Consider the following 27,317-nt stretch of genomic DNA (forward strand, 5'->3'; position numbering starts at 1 on the left):
AACTCCCATTTGTGCAGTTCAGAAAAGCTGGTGCTATAGGGAAGGATCCAATTGGCACGAATAGTGTAGCAGCCACTGAAATCGAGTGCATTATGTTCAGCTGCATGTTGTGCCACAGGATGGTCTGCTTTGCTCTCGGCCACAGTTCGGAGGTGACCATTCATTCTGGTGGACAGCTGGTTGGCAGTCATTCCAATATAAAAAGCTGTGCAATGATTGCAGCAGAGCTGGTAAATAACATGACTGCTTCCATAGGTGGCCCGATCCTTGATGGGGTAGGATAAACCTGGCGTTTCATTTGATGTATCAACATTGTGCATAACTTGTTCATTGTTATGCAGAGTGGTGTGGCTTGATGTCCACACCCACAGCACCATGCTGTGCCAAACCTTTTTTTTCTTGGTTTTGCACTGCTTAACAGCATTGTCAAGTCTTCATATTAGAAGTAGCATATTTGTAGAGTCATGAATAACTAGTGGATATGTAATGTAGTAGTACTGTATAAGCTCTTTTCCACATTAAACAATGAATTTTAATAAAGATTTAAAGTTTGCATTCCCTTTCTGCATTAGGAATGTTTTGCTTTATACAAAAAAATTAGCATATAAAGGTGTGTTGAATGCATCGGGACTGAAATGTTTGTATGGTTTGGGCAGATTTCCCAATTATACACATTCCACTTTGATCAAGTTTTACTGTATTTCCAAAACATTTCATCCTTTCAAGAATTTGCCAACTTCCCTTCCAAAGGAACCTCTCTTATGCATCATCATCATCGTCTTGTCTGCATCCATTTTCACACTAATATACACTCCACACGTCATCTTTGCCCCATTATATCAAGGGTTCCCAGCAAATTATCTCCCTTTCCATAATAGTCTTCAACTTACACCACTAATTACCAAAAAACACAAAAACTGTCACAAAATGAGCTTTTGGCCAACAAGGTCCTTGTCATGGGTAAGGACAATGACTGATGAAGATTGAGGGGTCAGTCCATACCAAGTGGTCCAACAATAAAATAATTGGTTGCTTGACCACCTCAGAAAAATTTTATATTTGCTAGGTGAATTCTCCAATGTTTAGTAGTCACAAAAATATTTTTTAAAAAAATGTATTGTTTACTATTTTGAAATGGCAGCCATGTGTGTTCCAGGCTGCATGTGGTTTTTTTCCCCCTCCCGAAGCATCTACATTTTTTACAGTTATTCAGTAGTGGTTAGTCCTAAGCCTTTCAGATAAAATGCATTTAGTACAACACAGTCTGGTCTACAAATTAACATCATTATCACTTAGCTGAATGTATTCTTTAATATATTTTTAATAGTTCAAAGTTATAGCCGCAAATTAAAAAGGAACACAGCAGGAGAATGTTTGATTTCAGTTTATTGTTAAAATTTTAGGAAAGTATCTCATCTATAACTTATCTGACCCATTCTTCAACATTGCTCGACTGTTGTGATCACCATGGAGGTGGATTGAAGTATTATACCAAAGCAATTAAGAGCCAAGCTGTAGGTTCCGTCAGCCCACAGGTATTACGGAAATGCTTTGTGAACTCACAAGGCAATCCATGGAGGGAAGATGATGTTCTCTTTGTGAAACGCTGTCTGCAGAAAGATTCTACTGCTGCAAATGCTCATTTCTCATGAGGACGAGATAAGAAACTGGGATTTGCACAGTGACGCATAGATAAGTCATTTTCCCTCTCTCCATTTGCGAGTGAAACAGGAAAGGGATTGAGCAGTACTGGTATAAGTTACCCCCTTCGCCATGCACCATATAGTGTCTTGTGGAATGTGGAGGTATATATGTAGCAATTTTGTCACTCAGTCAGTTGCAGCTTAGATAATTTTATTACAGCTTATTAGTAATGCCCTGAGTTTGTTGACGGGTAATTTTTCTTTCGTTATGAGGTACACATTGTTCACTAGTACTAAAGTCCAAAATGTTCTGTCTATAGAAATGTAAATTTAATTTTGCATTTTTCAGCATATAGATACTTTGCTTTATTTAATTTTTCAAGGATGTCATCTTTAAGATTTTACTTCATTTTTTACACGTTTATGAAACAACAGTTCTTTTAATGTTGAAAGAAATGAACAATACATGTGGCTTTAGGAAATTCGCATCAGTTTTGCTCCATACATGGTGAAGATAAATTGATGGTTTATTTGCTTATTGTGATTGTCATGTCATCGTTGTATTTGTACCAGGCATAGCTACTGAAACAAAAGTACCGATGTACTCAATGTAATGCCCATTTATGAAATATCTGTACATGAGTGTCAATATTTTAGATTTGTTTGGAAACTAAAGCAAAATATAAAAGTGCATGTTTCAGTTGTTTCAGGAAATGTTGAAATATTTTCTAAATGTGAGCATGTGTTCTATTTCAACAGAAGTTCACTTGCCTTTGAGAATCTCTGCTGGGTCATACACTGCAATAGCCCTAAGATGGTTCAGACAAAAATTTTCCTTACACCTTCAAAGAATGAGATTTCTTAAAATGTCTTTTTAATTGATATTTTCAGTTGACTTTAGTGATAATTTTCCAGGTATTTTAGGTCGTAAAAATGAGTCCTTTTTCATACTCATAGATTAAATGAATTCTCACTCGGGGCAGCTGCCATCATTCTCACCCCACCTGCACACCCTTGCTGGTGCCCAGTGATCCAGAAATAAGGCAATTTCTTGAAAAGTATAAAGTATACTGACTTGAAAATTCTCAGCGTGTTGACATTAAGAAAGAGCTAGCATGGTACACCTCGTTCATATATCTGTTATATTAATGCATTTGCTTTTGAAGAAGAATATGCTGAATACATATACAATAAAACCATTTACGGACCTGGTGAAGCAATAAAAACAACTTTCTCATAATGGGTACATATGGTGCCACATATAAGTATACTGGTAAAGAACTTATATGCAAAGTTACTTCTCTGACATGTACTTTTCATGTAGTGTGGAAGAATTTAGATTTCCACGTCCTGTAGTGAATAATATAATATTCAAGATGAAGATGATGATCGTTGCATTGAATTGGCGGAAAAATTCAGCAAGTAGTACAAGAAGCAGCTCTGCATCCCAAACCAATAAGATAAGTAACTGAGTTTGAGGCTGTTTTGAACTACTGAGACTATTTGGAGATTGTAAAGGAGATCGTTTTCTCATGTGACAATCAAATATGCTATTAGCAAAGTCACATTGTACAAAGCTGATGTTTACTGTGATTTTAAAATTTATCAAAGGGAGTGGCAGAATTCAGTCCACAGCTGAGTGAAATTATGAACAATTTATTTCAAGTTTGTCATTGAGAGATGTGAGTATGATTCTTCATAATACAAAGCACAAAATTATCAGTAATGTAAACCAAGCCTGTATCTAATGGATTTCATTTACAGTTGGAGCAGGTAATGAGACTATACATATGTATAATCTTTCGTAATGATTTTCTTATGTAGGTTTTACTTATAGTGGACAGTCCACCTCCGTAGCATAGCAGTAGTGTTCTTGCCTACCACTCAGGGGCCCTAGGTTTGATTCCCAGCAGGGGACTGGGTGTTGTGTGTCCATCATCATCATTGACTCGCAAGTCGCCGATGTGGCCTCACCTAAAAAGGACTTGCAATACTGCGGCCGAACTTCCCGAATGGGGCCTCCCGGCCAACGATGTCACACGATCATTTCCATTTTTATAGTGAATGCGAAGCAATAGTGCAGAATTAGCATGCGGTAAGGAGAAGAGCCAAGAATTCATCAAATCAGTAACCTCATGTCTGCAATCAAATGACTGTGGGAAACAAGAGTTTGTTTAATGTCTGCTCAGTTTCCACTGAGCAGCGACTTGAGGATATTGAAAAGTCAATTTCTTTCTTTTATTTTATTTTTTTCCTCTCTCTCTCTCTCTCTCTCTCTCTCTCTCTCTCTCTCTCTCTCTCTCTCTTTTTAAGTTAACTGTTGAACAAGGAATGTGAGGTTGCATTTTATTTGTGATGTCAGTTGTGTTCTAGTGAGGAAGCCAAAGTAATGTCATATACGGGAAAACATTGTCAAACGTGGAAAATATTTTGTGTAAGGGGCATTCAAATGAAATCTGGTCACTATTGTAAAGTAACGGTAATGATTTTATTAACTCAAAAATGTAGTTGTACAAAGTACACATAATCAAAAATAGTCACCGAAATTGTTGGCACATTTATCCCATTACGACACCAGCCAGTTGATTCCATCCTTGAAGAAGCTAGTAGGCTACTATCGGATCCAGGCCTGGACCCAGTCACACACTTCGTTGTCCATTACAAATCAATATCCGTGAATAGCTTGTTTTAGAGGTCCAAACACATGAAAGTCACATGGAGAAATATTGGAACTATTCAGTGGATGTTACAGCAGTTGCTCACCAAAACTGCTGCAACATCGTCTTCAACGCATTGGCCGTATGTGGGTGGGCATTATCACGTGGGAGGATAATGCCATTGAACAACATGCCTTGGCGTATCGATTTGATGGCTCGTCTAAGGTTCTGTGAAGTGGTTTGATGACGTTGGGCATTGTGTTTCATCACCTGTGACAATATGCGACAGAAAGCCGTATTCCTCCTCGTGATGACATTGCACTTGACTCAAAGACAAGTTCATGTGTTGATGCATTATGGTGTGGGCAGTGCCCATGCTAATACCCAGTAACCGATGGATCTTGTCCATGATGATTCTGCGGTTGTCCAAAACTAAAGCATTCACTTCTGCAACCATTTCTGGTGTGATGACATGATGAGTGGTCCAGGATGAACATCATCTTCCAGTGTCTCGTGCCCCTCAAGGAATTGTTTGTGCGATTCCATAACACTTGAACAACTCAGACTGTGCTCACCGTACACAGCCTTCACGGCCTCCAACTCCCTCCACCACCAAAAATCGAAGCACTCCTCGTGACCACCTTCTCTTCAGCGTGAAACCACATTGGCGCTATGCAACATCAGATGGTGTGCATGCGTCAGTCTCTCTACCAATAGATGGCGCCACCATTCCCGCAATTATGTGGCGCCACCTTACGTGTAAGGAAAAGGTAGATGCACAGACCATATTTCATTTGAGTGAACCTCATAACAAAAGGAAAATGCACTCAAGGAAACTAGTAAATTTTGAGACAGAATTGTTAAGATTTAAATCTTTGTGGGCATTGTTTCAGTGACATTAAGTAGGATGGTCAGAAACAGTCAGAAAAGCTAGGTTTTCAGACTGTTTCTGATCACCCTGAATATCTAGATGTTTTCTTCTTTAAGTGTAAATAATCCTTGCTTATGCTAATTGTGACAGGCATCATGGTATAAAAAACGATTACTAATGTCACCATTCTGTCTGTTAAATCTTAACTCTGTGCTGAGTGGGCAGATGCAAAGGGTTGGGTTGTGTGGGAGGAAGAGACCAAACAGCGAGTCATCGGTCTCATTGGATTAGGGAAGGATGGGGAAGGAAGTCGAACTTGCCCTTTCAAAGGAACCATCTGGAGCGATTTAGGGAAATCACGGAAAACCTAAATCAGGATAGTCGGACGCGGGATTAACCGTCATCCTCCCGAATGCGAGTCCAATGTGCTAAGCACTGCACCATCTCGCTCGGTGGGATGCGAAGAACAGTGTCACTCCATATTATTCAATTCTCATTTTCCATATGTTGTACAAAATTTTCCATACGTTGTGCAAAACCAGTTATTCCTTTGCTTAATCAGCAGCATTTTTCTGTTGGGAAGTGTTGCACATACATCAGTTATAATTTATGTGACATAGCTGTTATGCAATTCTACAATGTCTTAATTTCTTATCGATACAGAGTGAGGAGTTAATGGCACAGAAGAAGCTGCGTACTGAAGTGATCCAGTTGGAGGATGTCCTAGCACAACTTCGAAAAGAATATGAGATGTTACGCATTGAATTTGAGCAAAATTTGGCAGCGAATGAACAGACTGGCCCGATAAATCGCGAGATGCGTCACCTAATTACTTCACTTCAAAACCACAATCAACAACTCAAAGGTGAAGTTCACCGTTACAAGCGCAAATACAAGGAAGCCAATGCAGAGATACCAAAGGCAAGTAGTCCCTCAAATGTCATGATATTGCAAGTAAATATAAACAAAACTAATGTCTATTTTTTAAAATAGTAAAAATTCATTTGTTTGAAAACGATTGTTAGTAGTGTAATTAAACAGCCTACTTCAGTTGTTAGATATAATTATATCCTGTCTTTTATCAGTTTGGCAATTTCTTGGCTGGGTAATCATCTAATTTTAAGAAGTTGAAGAGTTTTATGTGTTACATTATTTATTGTATTTGCATATGGTTACAATTGCACACCAGTAAATATGAAAGAAACGCTGCCCTAGTGGTATGGAGAAGAGTAACGCTTAGTAATGAAATGGTTTGTTTACAGTATTTGTCTTACCTTCTAAATATTGTGCTCATTGATAAAACAGGGTAGAAAATACTGTTAAAAATCTGTCTTCATTTTTATTTTTCCTTTTATTCCAACATGGCTATTACAGCTTTCATGTCATACCAAGAAATGTGTATCTGATTTTCTAGAAAACCATTTTCTACGATCCCATGTTGAATCAGTTGCATTTTCTGTGTTTTCAATGCCATATTTTGATTTAACAAGATACTGCTTTATTGTCTTGTCATTCTTACCACTGACATTCTCTCACTGACGTAAATCACTTAGTTAAAACTTGGTATTAATTTTTGTTATTGCATGTTGTATGCATCTTTCTCATAATTTTTGCCCACACATATTGTCAGCCATAGTTTAAAATACTGTATCACACAAATTTGTTTTTGCCTCACAAAGCTATGTTTTTAAGCTATTTCATTGCTGTACCCCTTGCAACTTTATGAAAATTTGATCAAGTTTCATAACATAGGAAATCCAAAACCAGATATAAAAGTTTCAGTAGCTGTCTGGTCTATAGTTTCACCATCTATACCATGACAGTGGTTTGCTTTTGCTGGAACACTCAGTTACAATTGTAAGACACCGAGGTTTGCCAGTAGTCTCTCTCCTTGCAGCACCACAGGAGAGTACATTGTTCATTTGTCAATTATTGTATGAGCTTCTTCCTTGAAGTGTCTTTTTTTTTGTCTACTTGTGTGCTTAGTTGTTTAATTATTATGTGTTTGTGTAGGTGTAGTCTTGCATTTGGGTAACTGTTTGGTGTGTAATTCTGCCAACTTTAGTACAGATACAGACTGTGATTTTTGTATTTGGATGTAAGCCAAGTTGGTGAACCTTCACTCCCATTTCCAGACGGTGCTGGAATCTGTGATGCAGCTTGAAGCTGGTACCAATGAGCAATGGGGGAGGGGAGGAGGGGCCGTTCCTTGACTTAGGGGTCCAAGGGACTTCCAGCCCATCACACGTGTCACCAGTCAGTCCGCTACTGTGGCCACCCTTGTTACTGCATGCACTGAGGTTTACCGCTCACCAGTGGTCAAGTAAGAGGTTGTCATAAGGTGTGGCAGGCAGCGAAGGACTTTCTGTGCGGCCAGTTGAAAGGTCTTCCTGGTTCAGCAGCACACACAATAACATGCTAGACCTCTTGACAACAGACGATCCTGAGCAAATAGGGAGCATCATGGCAGATTGGTGATCATGAGATTGTTGTAACGAGACTGGATACGGTAACATCCAAACCCACCAAAAATAAAATCGAAATATATCTACTTAAAAAAGCAGGTAAAAACTCTCTTGATGACTGCTTGAGAACTAAAAAGTACCCATTACATTTTGGTCAGACAGTAAATCATACAAATTCAAAGGCCATCAATTAGACTAAAAACCTGGTGATTACAATTATGAACAACTCGAATTTGAACATAGAAAATGTTGTGGGGAAGGATCACCAAAAACTGTGTTTTATTAGCAGGACATTTAGAAGACACTACTGGTCTACCAAAGAGACTGCATACACAACACTTGCCCATCCTCTGCTAGAGTATTGCCACGCTGTATGGCATCCTTACTAGACAGCATTGATGAAAGACAAACATTCAGTCCAAAAAAGAGTACTTCTTTCTGTATTATCACAAAATGGGAGAAATCGTTGCAGTACGGTATGAGAGTTGGGGTGGCAATCATTAAAACAAAGGTGTTACTCTTTGTGGCAAGATCTTTTCACAAAATTTCAATCACCCACTTTCTTCTCTGAATTCGAAAATAGTTTGTTGATGTTCATCTATAATCACAATAATAAGAGAAATCAGAACTCACACTGAAAGATTTAGATATTTGTTTTCCCCACAGCCTTGGAGAGTGGAACAGTTGAGAGTGCCAGTAAATTGCAAAGTAGTCATGTGAATGTACCGTATTTACTTGAATCTAAGCCGCACTTTTTTTCCGGTTTTTGTAATCCAAAAAACCGCCTGCGGCTTAGAATCGAGTGCAAAGTAAGTGGAAGTTCTGAAAAATGTTGGTAGGTGCCACCACAACTTAACTTCTGCAGTCGAATATATATAGCGCTACACAGGCATGCTTTGTAGGCACAAAGATAAATACTGGCGCCAAAACCAATGCGTCAGTAAATAAATTTTTTTTTAAAAAAGATGGAAGACGAGCTTTTTTTCTCCGCCCCGAGTTTCGACCACTGCATTTTCATACATTATCCAACGAAATAATACAAATTCCGTATTGTTCATCTTCGAATGTAGCAGTATTTCAATGTACTACGAAAATCCGACTGGCAAGACTGTTTGGGATGGTTGTCAATATGGCCAACTCTACGTTCTGAACTTTTTTGAACTTGTGAGAAGAGATGGTTGCTAATAGGAACCTGATGAAATGTGAATCACATGCAGTATTCTCTTCACTGTAAGAGTAATACGAATATAAACATTTTGCCATGTATTCTTTCGTGTTTCCTGCTATCTTATTTAAATCCTGTCTGCCTAATAAACTACGACTGCCTAATAAACTACGAAACTAGAGACAACAGCAAACGCGGAAGAATATACGTATCGTGTCATGTTTATATTCGTATTATTCTTGTGCCTAACAGTGATAGAGTCAGAAATGAAGCACGGCAACTGACTAGATTTTTAAATCTAAGACGACTCTAATTTCTGTGCAGAATTTGACGTTCTAAAGAAGCGGCCGCAAAGATTTTCAAACGGAGAAACATTTTCGCCTAACTCTCGTTCAGAACATGTCCTATTATAAGCAGTCTATTATTTGGTTCTTGTTGATCATTATCAAAGAAAGCAGCAGTGTAAGTAACAACAAATAGCAGTCTCTTGCCATTTTTTCGCTAACGAGATGATTCCTCTCTCTTGTTTTTTAATTGTAAGCGGCGGTAGCACGCACAAAAGCAAGCCATGCCGCGAGCGGAAACACGCCGTAAACACGCACTATCAGAATGCGACAAACAATGTATGACACAGCACAGTAATGCATTTTCAGCTTCGAGTGACGTAAACACCTATAACAAAGAAAACGGCACTTATCAGATCAAAGCAAAATAAGCAATCGATCCAAACCAGACGAAGCACGTGAAAAAGGAAGGGTACCCGTATAAATACGGACGGAGCGCCTGACACATAGCAATGGCTACCTGGTAAAGCTTAACTGCTAAGATTACGACTCGAACCAAACTACTGTAGCTGTATTGTCATTCATTATACCCAAATTGTGTGTCATATTAGAATGGACCAACTTTGTTTCGATTTGGAGGTGCGGCCTAAAACTTTTCTCTCCCCTTGAATTTCGAGTCTCAGATTTCAGGTGCGGCTTAGATTCGGGAATTTTTTTTTTCCTTTATTTCGAGTCTCATTTTTGAGGTGCGGCTTAGATTCGAGTAAATACGGTAGATGTTTTTTGTAACTCAATTAATAACAGAAATGAGAAAACTCATGATATATGAATAGTATATTGCATCAAAGTGTTGTTCTTGTGCCTTGAAATTTTCACTATGTGGCAGAATGGGCACTGATTTGAAACTTCAGGCACACAATTTGAATCTACCTGGAAGTTTCAAAGTTCCTTATGCCCTAAAAAGTTCTTTGCATCATTGTGCAACTGTGTTTGCTCATCCATTGAGGATTTAATAAATTTTTTGCTGCATCAGAATTACTTGTAATTGCAGTAATTGCATTGGATACTTGGTTGGTATTTCTGGATCCACGTAAATTCTTAGTGCAGGATAGAAAGAGCACAATCCTTTTCAGGTATCATATAACAAGTATGTTGTGAGTGAGTTCATTGCTCGCATCAAGTGTGCTATTTTTAAAAATATAGTGATCCACACACACACACACACACACACACACACACACACACACACACACACAGTTCCACCAGAACAGCCCAAAGTACTCTTCAAACTCATTCTGGAAGATTGTTGTGTGATTAAGCAGTATGCTAACCCTTTCATTGTGGGCACACATACAAATACTGCTATGCCATTCATCAGGTGTTGTGGATGTGTGTGTGCATGTTGCTTGGATTTTTTCTACAGTGCCATGGACATCTGAATGTGCCTTAGCCACCAGCTTCTCACTGCTGTGGATGAGTTACTGCCATATCACGGTGAATAAAGAAGTTTAGAGTATATTTATACAACGAAGTACCTCATTGTGTAGTATCATTTGCAGAAAACCTCATTTTGATATCGTGTTTATAAGATATAACAATTGTTATGACCATGTGATTCGTGATGCACAAGAATGTAAATGGGTGTATTGTGTGCGACTGTCCTTCAGATGTAAAACCCAATAACTCAAGAACAAAATGAGATATAGTCCTCCTCTCAATTTCTTAAACACAAATATTCCACACGTCCAGGGCCTCGCTGCGATGGAGCATTTCCTTTCACGCCGATCACCTGCCACCCTACCTAAAACCTCTTTCCTCATTACCTTAGCCAGCTTCATCCTGACCCACAACTTCTTCACTTTTGAAGGCCAGACATACCAACAATTAAAGGGAACAGCCATGGGTACCAGGATGGCCCCCTCGTATGCCAACCTATTCATGGGTCGCCTAGAGGAAGCCTTCTTGGTTACCCAGGCCTGCCAACCCAAAGTTTGGTACAGATTTATTGATGACATCTTCATGATCTGGACTCACAGTGAAGAAGAACTCCAGAATTTCCTCTCCAACCTCAACTCTTTTGGTTCCATCAGATTCACCTGGTCCTACTCCAAATCCCACGCCACTTTCCTTGACGTTGATCTCCATCTGTCCAATGGCCAGCTTCACACGTCCGTCCACATCAAACCGACCAACAAGTAACAGTACCTCCATTATGACAGCTGCCACCCATTCCACACCAAACGGTCCCTTCCCTACAGCCTAGGTCTTCATGGCAAACGAATCTGCTCCAGTCGGGAATCCCTGAACCATTACACCAACAACCAGACAACAGCTTTCGCATCCCGTAACTACCCTCCCGACCTGGTACAGAAGCAAATAACCAGAGCCACTTCCTCATCCCCTCACACCCAGAACCTCCCACAGAAGAACCACAAAAGTGCCCCACTTGTGACAGGATACTTTCCGGGACTGGACCAGACTCTGAATGTGGCTCTCCAGCAGGGATACGACTTCGTCAAATCCTGCCCTGAGATGAGATCCATCCTTCATGAAATTCTCCCCACTCCACCAAGAGTGTCTTTCCGCCGTCCACCTAACCTTCGTAACCTGTTAGTTCATCCCTATGAAATCCCCAAACCACCTTCCCTACCCTCTGGCTCCTACCCTTGTAACTGCCCCCGGTGTAAAACCTGTCCCATGCACCCTCCCACCACCACCTACTCCAGTCCTGTAACCAGGAAGGTGTACACGATCAAAGGCAGAGCCACGTGTGAAAGCACCCACGTGATTTACCAACTGACCTGCCTACACTGTGATGCATTCTATGTGGGAATGACCAGCAACAAACTGCCCATTCGCATGAATGGACACAGGCAGACAGTGTTTGTTGGTAATGAGGATCACCGTGTGGCTAAACATGTCTTGGTGCACGGCCAGCACATCTTGGCACAGTGTTGCACCGTCCGGGTTATCTGGATACTTCCCACTAACACCAACCTATCCGAACTCCAGAGATGGGAACTTGCCCTTCAATATATCCTCTCTTCCTGTTATCCACCAGGCATCAATCTCCGCTAATTTCAAGTTGCCGCCACTCATACCTCACCTGTCATTCAACTTCATCTTTGCCTCTGCACTTCCGCCTCGACTGACATCTCTGCCCAAACTCTTTGTCTTTAAATATGTCTGCTTGTGTCTGTATATGTGTGGATGGATATGTGTGTGTGTGCGAGTGTATACCCATCCTTTTTTCCCCCTAAGGTAAGTCTTTCCACTCCCGGGATTGGAGTGACTCCTTGCCCTCTCCCTTAAAATCCACATCCTTTCGTCTTTCCCTCTCCTTCCCTCTTTCCTGACGAAGCAACCGTTTGTTGCGAAAGCTAGAATTTTGTGTGTATGTTTGTGTTTGTTTGTGTGTCTATCGACCTGCGAGCGCTTTCGTTTGGTAAGTCACATCATCTTTGTTTTTTGAATAACAAAAAGAAATGCAATTCTTTGTGGAATAAAGGTATCAGGTTGTGAGATGTGGAAAAAGCAGATTTTTTCACATAATAGTTTTCTTAAAAATCAGATGGTATTTATTTCACATCAGCCAGTATGCCTTCCCTCGGCTCAGGCACCAGCATTTTGTGAGCAGTACAGCCATAACAAAAGCAGCATCAGCATGGAGTGCAAAGAGCTTGTTTGTAGCAGCAAAAAGCGTTAAAGGTACTAAATGTCACTTCAGTCAGAAATTTGTAACTTGTGGCAAATAGTCAATAAACTATGCAAAATATGTGTAGCATGATATTTATGAATTATTTTGCAAGTAGGTGGCATCAAGTGCTGTTGTGCAACAAACTGAAGTGCCATGTGCTACAAACTGAAAAAGGAAGAAAAGAAAAATGTGTTTTCATACATGATGGAAATGCATTAGTGCTGGGATTGTTGTTAGTGGTACAGTTTTGTAACTATTTTCATGTAATACACTGTAAAATATCTAGTTAAAATAGTTTGGTAGAGTGTCAGCTACATCTACATATGTGAAATATGTGATATGAAATGTGATTTATTCATCTCCTTACATAAAATTTTCATATCATTTGATTTGATGTATAGAAGACATGTCAGTTTTTATGAGAAGAACATTTTTGGGAGAATTATAAAAGTTGACAATATTTTGTATACATTTCTGAGGTACAGCAATGCACATAGTTATTATAGTTTTTAGTACACAAAAATAAAACACGTAATTCCCTTGTCCAAACTGTGAAAATGTCTCCAATGATTACAATAATAGCAGTTTTCCACCAAAAAAGTGAAGAACAATCTTTTCAGTGAGCCAAGTTCCATGTTAAATGTAGTACTACCTTTTATTGCCTTGTACATTTTTAACCCTGTGTATTCTGGGTTTCGGAAGTTTGAAATTCTCTCTGTCAAGTGTATGTAAGAAAATTAACACCTCATGGTTATATGTAAAGGGAAGGTGTGGATAGTATTTTTAAATTTTTTAGCAACGTTTGACAGAATACCTATTGTTTGGCAACAAAAGTGACCATAATTATTATCTTTTGTGATACTGGGAGCTCATGACATTTGCTGAATTTCCACAGAAGATTTATGCAACGGCAGTTGACTGACTTAGAGGAGCAGTGATCTTTCTGGTGTGTTACGTTTGTGGCACCTGACAAAATATGCATTGCAAATGCATTCTTTATTCTTATTTTACAGCTGAAAAAGGAAGTTGAGGATCTTACTGTGAAGTTGGGGCAACAAGCATCACAGGAAATGAAGGAAGGTTCCATCCTGGAGTCATCTTGTAAGGAAGAGGATACGGGCTGCATACAGAATGCTGTGCAGATCAAGGAAGAGCCAGGAATTACGACAGGGAAAGAGGGAGCAGAAGAAGAACCAGAGGTATGTTAATACATAATGTAATTAAGTGTCCCAGCTGTTAATTTGTACATTGCTCTGAAATTTGAGGAGTGAATTTTGTATTGTATTGACAAATAGTTAATTGTTCCTTTTTAGAAATGAATGATGTATTATTGCTTGTGAACTGATACAGTACTATGTTTATAAAAGTAGGGAATTTTATGTTGTTCGTGTTGGACGAAGTGTGTGCATTCGCTTATGGAATGTGGATCTTCTTACCAGGAGAGTGAGTCTTGAATAATTTTATGGAAAATACATAAAACAAAAACAAAACAAAACAAAAAGTTTAAGCAGGTAAAGTTGTGTAATAAACACATGGAATAAAGAAAGAACAATCTGATCTAACAAAGTTTTCTGAGTATGATACCACGTCACTATATTAAAAAACTATACTGGAGAAACCAACATTTTGGCCATGTTTGTAGTGGTCTTGTTCTGGGTTTAGACCCTTCTTTTATGTCAACTGCCTCTAGCAGTGGAAGACTACACAGTTATATGATCTAACAAAGTGCTCAATATTTTGGGAATAAATTGAAGATCTAGCCAGGAGTCTGAAATCTATTAATTGTTGAATATTGCAAAATAATGCAGACTGACAGAATTAGTGAACAAATTAAAATTCCAAAAGAATTTGATTTGTGGTGAAAACAAATTATATTTTAATGCTATTCTATGTGGTCTTCAGTTGTATATTGTGTCATCAATTAGTACCACAGGAAATAATCAGGGAAGGTATATTCTGAGAATGAGATGCTCTCATACATTAACATGAAGTGTAAAGATTTGTGATCTCCAATTTTACATGTCTAAGAAAAGCAAAAGTGTGACATACTTACAGTGTTTCCCTTTAACAACAACAACAACTGGATCAAGACGTGAATGCTATTGAAGTGTGCAAGGATTCTACACGGTCCACATTTTGCCTGTTACTATAGTCACTAAGATGAATATGTACCGTCTTACTCATCCGGAGATCATTGGTGCTGGATATTAAGGTTTTTGATAGTGTCAACCAGTTACTGAGTGTACATTATAACAAGGGAGGGATGAGCGATTTCCTGTTTCTTAACTTTTTCAGTTCGCTGATTGCACAGTGATAACCAACAACAGAGCTCCTTAGTGAAGAAAGACAGTGAAATGACTTACCTACTAGATGGAAAGAACACACAGGCAATACTGATCTGTATGGGCATGGGGAATATGCTAAATAAACATTGTATAGTTTTTTGCCCAACCGGTAGTGTAGGTTGAAACTGTCACTGTAATTTTAGGACTGCCAAATATTTCTCTAAGGAAGTTGTTCACTGACAAGATTCTCATTCATGTCAAATGAGAATCCGTGCAATGTGATTCATGTTCTGGTTGGAAAGGACACAAATCTGCTTACAATTAAGAGATTTAAGAGACTTCCGTGAGGACTCTGGTGTGATGAGAACTGCATGAACTGGCATTGTCAGTTCCAAATACACTTTGCTGTTACACTAACAACAGTGACAGGTTTCAACAGTGCTGTTTGTATGGAATATTAGGAATTTACAGTATTACTACAGAACTCCTGTACCTCTTCTTCATCATTTTTAGCCCTTGAGTGAAGGTAAGAGATAAACAAGCATTGCAGATTGTTGTACTCTAGACCAGGGGTTCCCAACAAAATTTTCTCGAGGACCCCCTTATTGAGCATGATTGGTACCTAGTAATATCACTGTATCAAGTACCTAAAAAAAGCTAAATTAAGAGTGTCGTTTTAACGAGCCACATTTTAATCAGCGGTCCATTTTTAACTACGCAAACTGTAGCTTGTGCGAAAAACAATGTTTCATAAACACTGTTGTTTTAATACAGAATATTGAATATGTAAAGAGCACGGTCTATGAAAGCACTGGCAATAAATTAACAATGGCTGATTGTCATCTAAAATGCGAGTTTCTGTGGAAAGTGACTGTGAGTTGTCAGCTGCAAAGAGGCAGTGCGCGCAGTCTAATGGCATACAGATTTGCACTAGAGTGTGCTAGTGTCAGTTGGCTCTAGGAAGACACTAGACGCAGAAGTTAGTGTTTGCTAAAGCTCTGCTCATGCAGGAAGCAGCCAAAACAAAAAAAAATCTGTTATCATACGAAATATAGTTAATATATTTTTTGTTCTAATAGCATCTTGCGGACCCCTGGGGGTCCGCGATTTCTGTTAAATTTGGTGCATCCAGTGATCCATGTGAGAGATGAAGACAGTTATGAAGGAAGTTCCAGGCTAGCTAAGTTTGGAAACCATGTGAAATTTGCACTTCTGTCTCAACGTACAGGAGTGTAATACTGTTTCTAATCCAGATACAGCAATGAAAGTTATATCATTGAAAAACTAAGGATGGGACCCTACATCGATATGCAACATGATGGGTTTCTAAGAGTATCTATTACTGGGAGAGTGTATGTCCATACAGTTTGTGTCACTAGAACCAGCCTTGTGAGAATGTTACATCTTCTGTAATACGTGTCTCATTTGGCTGGAAGCATTAATGATGCAGATAATCCTTGTTGGACAAAAGACTGACCTGTTCTACATTTGTTACCTCATAAGATCCTAGATGTATGCAACCACCAGTGCAGACAACAGATCCATGTATGTCTGTTAATATCATTTTATTCACCATAGCACCCAACCCTGCTCGCTAACGAAGTGAAATATGTCTTCAATAATGTGTGTTATACAATGAAGCTTAAGGTTATCTGGAATCTACTTTATATTCTTGCAGTGTTGCTTCAGCTTGACAGTGTCTTTATCATGTTGAAAAGCTGATGTGAACTGCAAGACACATGAAGGAATATTTCCTTTCCACTACTGAAACAACTGTCATGGTGTCGAAGTATGGTTTTCATGATGCCACTTGAGGCTAGCAAGCATAGCTAATCTCTTTACAGTCCATGCAACCATCTCACAACAACCATTCGAGGTGGCAGAGCAGTTGGCGTGCTGGACTCATATTCAGGAGGATGATTGTTTAAATCCTTACGCAGCCATCCAGATTTAGGTTTTCCAAGATTTCCTTAAATCATCTAGGCATATGCCGGGATGGCTCCTCATTCTTTCACAATCATGGTATGTGCTCTGTCTCTAGTGACTATGCTGTCATCAGGACTTTAATCCCTAATCCTCCTTTCTTTCTTCCTTGCATCACAAGGTCCTTTACCATGCGATTTAGCAAAAAAATGCCGTTGTTCCTGATGTTAGGGCAGATACATGAAATTCTTTCTACTTTTGGAATGCTTCCATGTGCATGGGGCATGCATGCATGTGTACGCCCCCCTCCCCCTTTTTTACACACACACACACACACACACACACACACACACACACACACACACACACACACAAGTTGTGTTGGAGGTAGTCAGATATCTCTACTTGTGACATTGTGTATTTCATTATTTGCTTCTCTGTAATAAATGATATTTATTTACTTTGAGTTCTTCGTTAGTGCTTTTAAAGAACTGTGACTTCTGATGTGTAATAAATGACTATGGTAGGAGCTGTTGGAAACTCAAGGCTTACATCTAAGTGAAATCATCTGTTGATTTTTAAATTTACAATCTTCAATCATTAACTGAATGTTTTGATGTGGCACACACATTCAGGCAGCATGGGCTCCACTGGCATTGGCAAGAGCACAGTGCTTTGCCCACAATTTACAAAATTTTGAGAATCCAATTTTTAAAGCTCGGTATGTGTCTTTGAAATATGCATACAACTCCTTGAGGTAGTGCAACACTAGCTGCTTCAGCTTATGTTCTCTTAACTCTGTTTTCTTTTCGTTCATAGACAGTCTCTTCTTCATGGCATCACAGGACTCATGTTGACAGTAACAATAATATACAGGTTAAACAGTTTCCTCACACATTGTTTTACCTGGGTTTGGATTTGGTGTTGCTAAATATCATGTTCTGCTTCTAACTGTTTTACTGTCGCAACTGTGTAGTCTGAAGTGAAAAATTCTTTCTTGATTTTCTTTAGTCTCCCGCTCTTCGTAAATACAGTCGAAACTTGTGGTACTTTTTCTCTCACTGAAGCCTCTGTTTTTCTTAGCAGGAGATTCACCTAAATACTGAAGGATAGTAGTTAAAGAATTCAATGTCAGATGTGATGCTATTTTTCTGTGAAGTATCGAGCACAGCTGAGGCTACACTTGCAAGGGTTGGTGGGTTGTGTCATATTTGCTTTCTACATTTTCTGCAAATGTTTCCAACTGGTAGTACATCAGGACGTTTATTTGCTGTCTACTCCTGAACATTCCTCCAATTCTTCTGTACTCTTGTGTTACCTTTTTTAAATGGATTGTAACAATATAATTTTGATTTGAATTTTTTTTTTACAACATACTACCAAATATTACTACACAGCACATATACAATGCAGTTTGAGTAAACAATCCCCATCCATGAAATAAGCTAATTGGTGGCAATAAAAGTCTCTCAGACTGATAAAGTGTTCAATGTAAGAAATATTCACCAATTGATCAGAATAATAGTGACTGCTGTTGACTGCTTTTTTTCAGCCTTTGTTTGAGTATGCAGTAGTCAAACTTGAGATCGCCAAATGTTTGATGTTACCATTAGAGGGTCAGTTCCAACTTGGGACTGACAGTAGTCCAAGAATCATGGGTAATGACAAAAAATTTTACACAACTATCTGGTTGTATGACATTTTTCTGGTGAGTACGTGAAATGAAAGTCGAGGAGAGATGGAAAAAAAGACTGTATTGTTGAGTCCCTGTGTTCTCCAGTTAAAGTTACTATACATCAGTGTTGTTTTCAAATCAAAGATAAATGCAACTGACATGAGAATTCAAGGAATCTTCATGGAAGCCATTAATTCAAAGCTATAGTTTCCCGAACACAACTTTGACGAACTAGTGATTCCGGAGGGATAATCATCCAAAATAAGCTGCCATGCGGAACTATAAGTGTAATGCCAGGACATTTTTAATACTACTTAGCACCATGCCCCACAATATTCTCCACGACTATTAGATACCCACACTCAGTCATAACCACAAGGCCATCTGCGATTATTTACCACAGCACTGAGCTTATACACAGTAAGATAACAAGTGTAGCCATACTTACAAGTGCCAATGTGAGACATGACACAATAGCATGATGTAGGGTTTGTTCATGAGATCTAACCATGTCTAAATGTGTGGTTGTTGCCACAGTTAAAATATAACTTTGAGCACCAGTCACTTCCTGCATGACTGACTGTGGTTATACTTCGCAGACATCAGATAAATTAACAGTTAACCTTACTGCACTGCCAAGTTTGAGCAGGACCAGCTGCAGGGTCTCACCTCCACCAAAAACCATCATTATCTGCCCAGAAAAAGGACGCTACCCCAATTTGTAACATTTTCTCGGCCTGTGATGTCAGACATGTCACATCTCCTAATATTCATAATTAATCTACTTTGTGTGTCACAACAGTAACCCGCACATATAAACACTTGAAACCGTTCTTCCGATAATTTAAAGTTCGATCTGTCTTGTACAATAGGTATTTTTCCAGGAGGACTGATTCTTTTCCCCCACACTGCAGCTGTATGGACAAGTCCATACTACTGTTGCCAAGGGGTGTCTTTCCCCTCAAACTACATCTTACTTTTTAGTTTTGACCCGGAAGTATATACCAAAATTCTGCAACATTCCTGGTGCCTGTTTCTCCACTCAGTGGAAATTGGCTTCCACCCACTGGAGCGGTCGTGCGTCCCCTCCTACTGTACCTCATCACGTTGCACAACAATGGTCAAACAGGGCTGCTGCTTGCCTCTCCAAATTCTGATGCTGTGCGTGATTAAAAATCACATAACACTTAACCAAATGTCAGATTTAGATTGGGTTAAATCAACAGATTGCAAATTACAGCCACATATTTTATGATTTGTTCTACAACTACTTCTACTTTTTCTGAACCTAAGGAGTAATATTTTGTTCAGAAATGAGTATGGACAAGGAAATCCATGTCATTGCAAATCTCAACCTTGTGTGTGAAAATTCTTTGAAACTTATCATATTGTATATCAGTGTGAAACTATAATCATTAACTTTTCAGTTTTATAACTTTCATTGCTGTGACTTGATTGGAACCATAATTATATTCATTTATGTGCATTTTTTATATTTTTAAATTTCACACAATTTCCAAACTTAGTTGGTCTGTAACTTTTTCACAAATATTGTCATATATCCCTGCAAATTGGTAGTAATCCAGCTCATATCTAGATAATTGCATGCATCAAATTTGAAAGAATCTTTATAGGTAGGTTAAGTAGTGCGTTGAAGTGACATGGATTGACTGCTCTTCTGTCTTAGTGGCTTGTGAACCTTATGGTAGTTGGGTATATGTGGAAGCTACCTAGATATGTTTATAAAAAGCCTCTGCCAGTGTCTTCTGCACATTATATATTTTTATTTGCTTGTGTGGTACTGTGGTTTATAGCAGTGGTCGTCAAACTGCGGTCTGAATCAAGTATTCATGTGGCCAAAGTTTCTCACAAGGGGACCACATAGCTGTCTGATTTTTGTAACTTCTTGTATTTATGGTACATGAAGTTTGTAACTCATATATAGCTCTATCAAAGCAGTTTGATGCAACTCTCAAAACTACTTGAGAAAATTAACTTTTGAAATTTTCTGACCATTTTTAATATACTAAACTAAGCTGGCGGTCTTTCGACAAGCAGAGTGGCTATGTGGTAGAATCCTCACTTGACACGTAGGGGTCCTGAGGCTGAATCCTGAAGGAATCAAATTTTTAAACAAAGGTGCTTGTTATGTAAATTGAAAGTGGATTGGAAGAAAGGAAAGTAAAGGGCAGGGACTGTCGATGTCAACTGCATTGGGACTTAACACACAGTCAGCAGCGATGAGTGAAAATGTGTGCTGGACCGGGATTCAAACCCAGGATCTTCTGCTTACTAGGCAGTTGCATTAACCACTGCACCACCCGGACACAGTGTTCATTGCAACTGTACATCTCGGCTGACCCACACTCCCACCTAGTGCCACCTATCCACAGTCCCCATCCATGTCCTCCATGCTCGCTAATTTTAGATTCCTGCAGGTGGTCAGAGGTAATTGTGCATCTGCACTGAAGAAGGTGGACTTCTTGCCCATAAAAGCAAATAAATTACGTGAATGCTTTATTTATGTTATTTTGGATTTATCTGTGGAACTGCCACAGTAGCCAGCATGGAGGACATAAACAAGGACTGCGGATAGGTGACGCCAGGTGGTAGTCTGGGTCGGATGAGAAATGTGCCAAGATAGTCTGCACAGTTGCAATAAACATTGTGTCTGGGTGGCATGTTGGTTAACACAACTGCCCAGTAAGCAGGAGATCCCAGGTTTTGTGCAGTAGTGTGGGTGTGACATTCAAAAGTGTAATGTGGCTAGATGAAACTTGAGTTAATTTAGCCATTCATTATTTAGAGGCTTGAGTGGTGGAACACCTGAGGAGACAGTGGCAGTGTCTGTGGAAAAAGGAGGATGAGTTACTGTTTTACATTCAGATACATCAAATGGTTTTGTACCAAATTGCCTGTTAATGTTTTGTTTAAAAAAAAGAGCAGCCTAGGTGATAGTCAAGAAGATATGAGCAGTGTATTTTACAGAAATGGATCAGGATGACAAGACTGTCAGTGATTGTTACATATAATGCCCAGTATCATTCAGTTGTACATGATGAGACGCCTGCTTTGGCAACAAGAAAACACAGCATTAGTCAGAGCTCAAAAGATAAGACATGGATCTCAGAGAAGATTTGAAGAAGGCTGAATTGCTCTAAATTATGACACAAAAATCACAATTTCCAATACACATAATTAATGAAATTGCTAAAAGCTCAGACATGAAATCATTTGGCTTCTTCCATATGACTGTTGTTTCAATGCCCTTGAAGGGATATGGACACAAATAAAAAATTACATTTCTGCAAACAACTACTTTGATATTTCAGCAAACTGGATAGTAGATATGAAACTTCCAGGCAGATTAATACAGTGTGTTGGACTGAGACTCGAATTTGGGACCTTCGCCTTTCGTGGGCAAGTGCTCTAGAGCACTTGCCCGCAAAAGGTTAAGGTCCCGAGTTCGAGTCTCGGTCCGGCACACAGTTTTAATCTGCCACAAAGTTTCATATCAGGGCACACTTCACTGCAGAGTGAAAATCTGATTCTGGATAGTAGATAGCTTTTCAATTTTTTGAGTTTGTATATTACAAGTAGTAACTGTAAATGAATTAATACAACCTACATGCTGTCACAGTTTTTGTGTTTACCACATCTAAATAGTAGAGACCAGGCTTGGGGTTTCACAAACCAAGCCTGGCAACATTGCCATCTGATTGCATGAACTGTCAGTATCATTCATTCATTTGATGGGTTATAGGTTTATGCAACTAATGTGAAACCCACACTATATCAATATGCCTTTCGTGTGTGTTCCTCTGTACCATGTTTTGGCATTACCTGTGAAAGCAGGCTGCAATTGCCACAATATACGTTCTTTATACTTCAATAGCAGGCTTTCCCTGTTACTTTCACACTATAAGATAGAGCAGCAAAGCCATCAGCACACGGACAGTACATCCAAATGTTAAGTGTGCCAAGTGGAATAGCATGTTGGGGAGTCTTTCCAAACATGCAGAGCAATATCTAGCATTTCAGATATTCTGAATGTGTGTCTGAATGTTGACCAATGAGATGGCAGAACGTCGCCTATGTCGCACGCACACAGTCTCCCTTCAGTACAGAGTTGTGAGGCACCATACGGGTATTCAGCTGAAGCTCATATGTATACATGCCATTTTCAAGTACCAGCAAATTGAGAATATCTCAAAAACCCATCATTAATTTATGATCTGTTGTAAAAAATGACAAACACCACATACGTACTAAAAGAATTGCTGTTACTCGCGTTTTATGAGAGTATGTCATTTGAAGGCAACAGCACAATGAAGGAAATGCATTGTTCTTGGTACAGTGTGTTATAATTAAATTTCTAGTAAGAGTGAACTTAGAGATTTGCTAAAACACGAGAATGCTGAAATAATTTTTATCTTCTGTGGAGAACTAATGTAAATTTGTATCGCACTATTTGTAACGGAAATTTTATAAGCCAATTTCCTTATTGACTGGGCATGATACTTTCCTTTTTGCCTTAAAACATGCCCATGGATACTGAAGTTCTTATTTATGTATACTATAGACAGAACAACTTGACTTGCACATGAATGGTGAAGGGAATGAACATTATAATGGAGCTAAAGTAGAAATTTTACACATGCCCATTTCATAAACAGTGTGATTTATGAAGTGGAAACATCCCACAACTGCCATTGGAGCCCATTGCGATCTTGTACTCCATGTCGGGCCCACATACCGGATGCACAAGCAGCATCATTTCCGAGCACTCAGCAGCACGTTGAACTCGGCATGCTCAGTATTGACGATGGAAAGCATGATCCATGTGCCATCGGGTTAAGAGAGAAATGTAGACTGCAGGCAGTTGTATAGTCAAAGAGAAAGAAGTTTCTCCGTGGGAAACTAAATATAAAGTAACGAAGCCATTAATTCAGTCTACCAATGGACATTACTCTGCCGTATTACACGGTGCAAATTCTTCCTCTTTCCCCCCTCCCCAAACAAAACAAAAAAACTAAATGATTATATAAGGACCTTTTGCCTCCAATTGCTTAACAAAAAGTAGTATTTGTATTCTATTATCTGTTAACATAATTGAGTTCAGTTTAAAATTGACAGACATTTATATTTATATTGCTGAAAATCCATCTAAAGGCTGCTTTACACATCTCTAAACTAAATCTTCAACACTTCTAATATTTGTTTATTATTTAACTCCAGTAAATCAAATAGTCAGCCACGCCTTAATGATCAGCGATTACATTTAACACTTAACTTCCTGCTAGAGAAGATGAAAACATTGTGGACACCTAATAGATACTTTAAGTTGCATAAATACATAAACTTTTCACCTTTCTGTTTTAAGAATCAATGAATAATAATGACAGTAACAGATTATATAAATCTCAGTAATTAACTAACGAAATAAACAAAAGTCTTTCTCGTTTGGACATGGATTATGAGAGTAACACTGCATAAGTAATGCTTCCTTGTGCATTCAGGTCACCTACCCTCCACCAGGGTTTGGATTGTAAATGAATGTTAATTCTTTGTCTCCCATCAGTGCATTAAACAATGCCACCCTCACTGTTAGATACAGTATACCTCCATGTAATGTAGGATGACTGATGCAATACAGAGTCATACATCAATAAATCTTACTCTCTCAATAAAACAGTGAATAACTTGATAATTTATGAAACGTGTATTTATAGCTTAATAATCAATCCATATACTTCTTGCAATAAAACTTTGAACTACATTCTGATTCAAATAACTTGATAATTGACACTTTACACATTGGAACTGATTTCCTTTATTGGAGTGCTCAGTGTTACGCCCAAACTGTTCATTGTTGCCTAACTGCTACAACAATTGGTCAGTTCACTTCCAGATCCTTGTCCTGCATGCTTTCTTGATGTGTTTGTTTTGTATTTCATCACAAATGACACACACACACACACACACACACACACACAATGATGCTAGTGAAATACACTCGTTTCATACACTAACTAAACTCTGCTTGATACTAACTAAACTCTGCTTGATACTCCGCACAAGATGTGATTCAGCACCACATATACAGTTTGCATCATTACCAAGATCGGCTTATATTAGATAAGCTTCCCACGAAATGAGGTGAAGCTGAATTTTTGGAGTGTTTTTTATTTCTATTCAAGACTTTGATTATTATTTTTGTTCAGTTAATTGGTTTAAATGTAATTTTTTTTCCTTTCTAATTCTTTGCCAAGTCATTTTCATCATAATATTTTTATTTGCTTTTATTTCTTGGTCTATCATTCATTTTTCATCTGGAATCTGCCTGTGTCACCTGTAATCTGCAACCAAGTATGAACAAGGACTGTACATCAGTTGGTAATGTGGCAGCTGGTGTAGGCAGTGTGCGGGTAGTTTCAGGCAACACTAGCCAATGATAACGAAAAATTAGTTTGTTTCTAGTGCTGAAGCTGATTTTTTTGTTTGTTGAGGTTAACTTTAATTGTCATAAAGAAAGTGATTGTGATTTTGGTTCTGCCACAGACTGTTGACCACCATTTTCTCAGATACGTAGCATATCATGAGGCTTTGGCTAGCTTAGGACATGAGTTGAAATGCAGGGCTACAAAATGCCACATCCACTGCAGTCCAGTCATTGATTGCTTAAAATCAGCTGTCGATAGAGCATCTTGCATTTCCAACATACCTCATGGCAGCCTTTTCCAACATTGCTCTGTGTGACACATTAACAGCATTTGTGAAGTGACCTACCATATTGAGTCTCATCTATAACAAAGCAATAGCTGACAGCCGTTGTGGCAACACTGTAGTGGCAAGTGACAGACGTCAAATATCGAGTAATTTTAATTTTACTACTAAGAGTGTATATTTGAGTGTGTCTACTCATAGCTCTACTTTCCAGAACTACACCATAGTCAAAACAGACGTCTTCCTTAGGGAAGTCATTAAGGCTTAAAGCTTCATTTAAATATTCATTTGTGCTCCCACACTTATTATCCTAAAGTTTAACAATAATGTACCTGTGAATATCTTTACTGGTAAGCTTACTTCCTTGTCATGTGGAGATATGAAAAATCACTTCTTTATTTATGTATTCACTGCAGCGTAAATATTTTTCATACTGAGGTTTACAGTAGTCGTATACTTCAGTTTACAGTATTTCCCGAAGAATAAGGTGTAGCAATGAAAAATTCAACTTTGCTGTACTTTCTGTTCAACTAAAGCATGTTGCTTTCCTCAAAACTAGCTAAAACATTTGGAGCACAAATTACTTCAGCGAATCTTTATTCGGCTCTGATATCTCTGATCAACCTTGCTTATCTGAGATTTCGATTAATTAATGTCTCAGGTTCATCATGTACCTTATTTAACTGCTCATTCATTTCATTTCTTATCATTCATTTCATTTATTATCAGAGTACATCGTTTATTTAGTTTAGACTGTAACTTCTTTGGTACCTTTGCTAAGGTAGCTTCCATACTAGAAATCTTGCCTATGTTCATAGTCCTCTCTTCGTCTTGTCTTTTTAGTGTGTTAATACTATTAGACTTCTATGTAATTTATTTAATTGCTCCACTAGAGCTTCACTACTATTCGATAACTCCTCCAGTTTTTTTCAGTTTTGTAGTCATACATGTGATTCCTTGAATGAGAGGTTCCTGTCCTTAAATACATACATCAATGAAAAGATGTTCATGACTGAGAGTAGTCGATAAATGGTGGACACCCCACTGTTGGGAGATGTGCTGATACTGTAGCTAACGATCCAGTGACTGTACAGTGAGAAGCAGTCAGACAACCTTACCTGGTGAGGTGGAGATTGAAGTTCCATGGAGTGAGTGGTGCTGAAAAAAGGGCTCCACGCAATATAAGAACGCGAAATGTCAGAGATAACTTGCCTTCTCGTAATATTGTTACAGATATAATAAATGTATTCTAATGGTTAATTATCAAGTTGAATACCATATCTGTTACGTATATAGTACAGAGAGGTAGTGTAAGATTTAGTAGCTGCCCTCAATTATCATGTATTGCATTGTCATTTTGAAGATAATATAAGAACGTGAATTGTATCTCATTTCTTATTTATGTGATGGAGTGAATGAGAATGAGAAGTTAATTTTCTGCACCTGTAGCTGCAGCCTTAAGAAGACATAGTGTGAGCCAAACTGGAGGAAAAAGGCACATGGATTCAAGGCACAGACTAGCTGGATCTTGATTAATAACACTTAAAGGTGACTGAATATTCAGTAGGCAACATTCATTGAACATAAAAGGAGCGTTCAAGTGGCAACTTCTTTAAGTGTTTGGTGTGAAGTATAACAAACCACCACGCAGTCCAAGCCAACCTGAAACACTTCAGTTTCTGACAGTCCATTATCCATTTTTTGAGTGGCGACTGGTATACAGTCATTATTACAGTAATATATACCCTTACAAAAAATGAAAGCTTATTTTCTTACACACCAAACTAACGAATCCGTGAAATATATATCACCCACACTTCATGATGGATTACTTTAAATAAATAAGTAAAAAATAATCGTGAGGCTGATAGGAGCTCACCTAATCAGGCACACTGCGTGCTGCCAGTGCACCATGCATGGGAGAAG

At 38.6% G+C, this 27,317-nt stretch overlaps 1 protein-coding gene across 3 annotated transcripts in view; it reads left to right on the forward strand.

Moving 5' to 3' along the window:
- LOC124715465 (E3 ubiquitin-protein ligase Bre1) overlaps positions 1–27,317 on the forward strand; it is a 274,712-nt gene that overhangs the window by 129,242 nt on the left and 118,153 nt on the right. For all 3 annotated transcript variants that reach the window (XM_047243098.1, XM_047243099.1, XM_047243100.1), the window contains exons 9-10: positions 5,835–6,092; positions 13,796–13,981. In XM_047243098.1, coding sequence (XP_047099054.1) covers positions 5,835–6,092; positions 13,796–13,981 — 444 coding nt within the window. The remainder of the gene's footprint in view (positions 1–5,834; positions 6,093–13,795; positions 13,982–27,317) is intronic.

This window comes from Schistocerca piceifrons, chromosome 1 (genome assembly GCF_021461385.2).
Source record: "Schistocerca piceifrons isolate TAMUIC-IGC-003096 chromosome 1, iqSchPice1.1, whole genome shotgun sequence".
NCBI lineage: Eukaryota > Metazoa > Arthropoda > Insecta > Orthoptera > Acrididae > Schistocerca > Schistocerca piceifrons.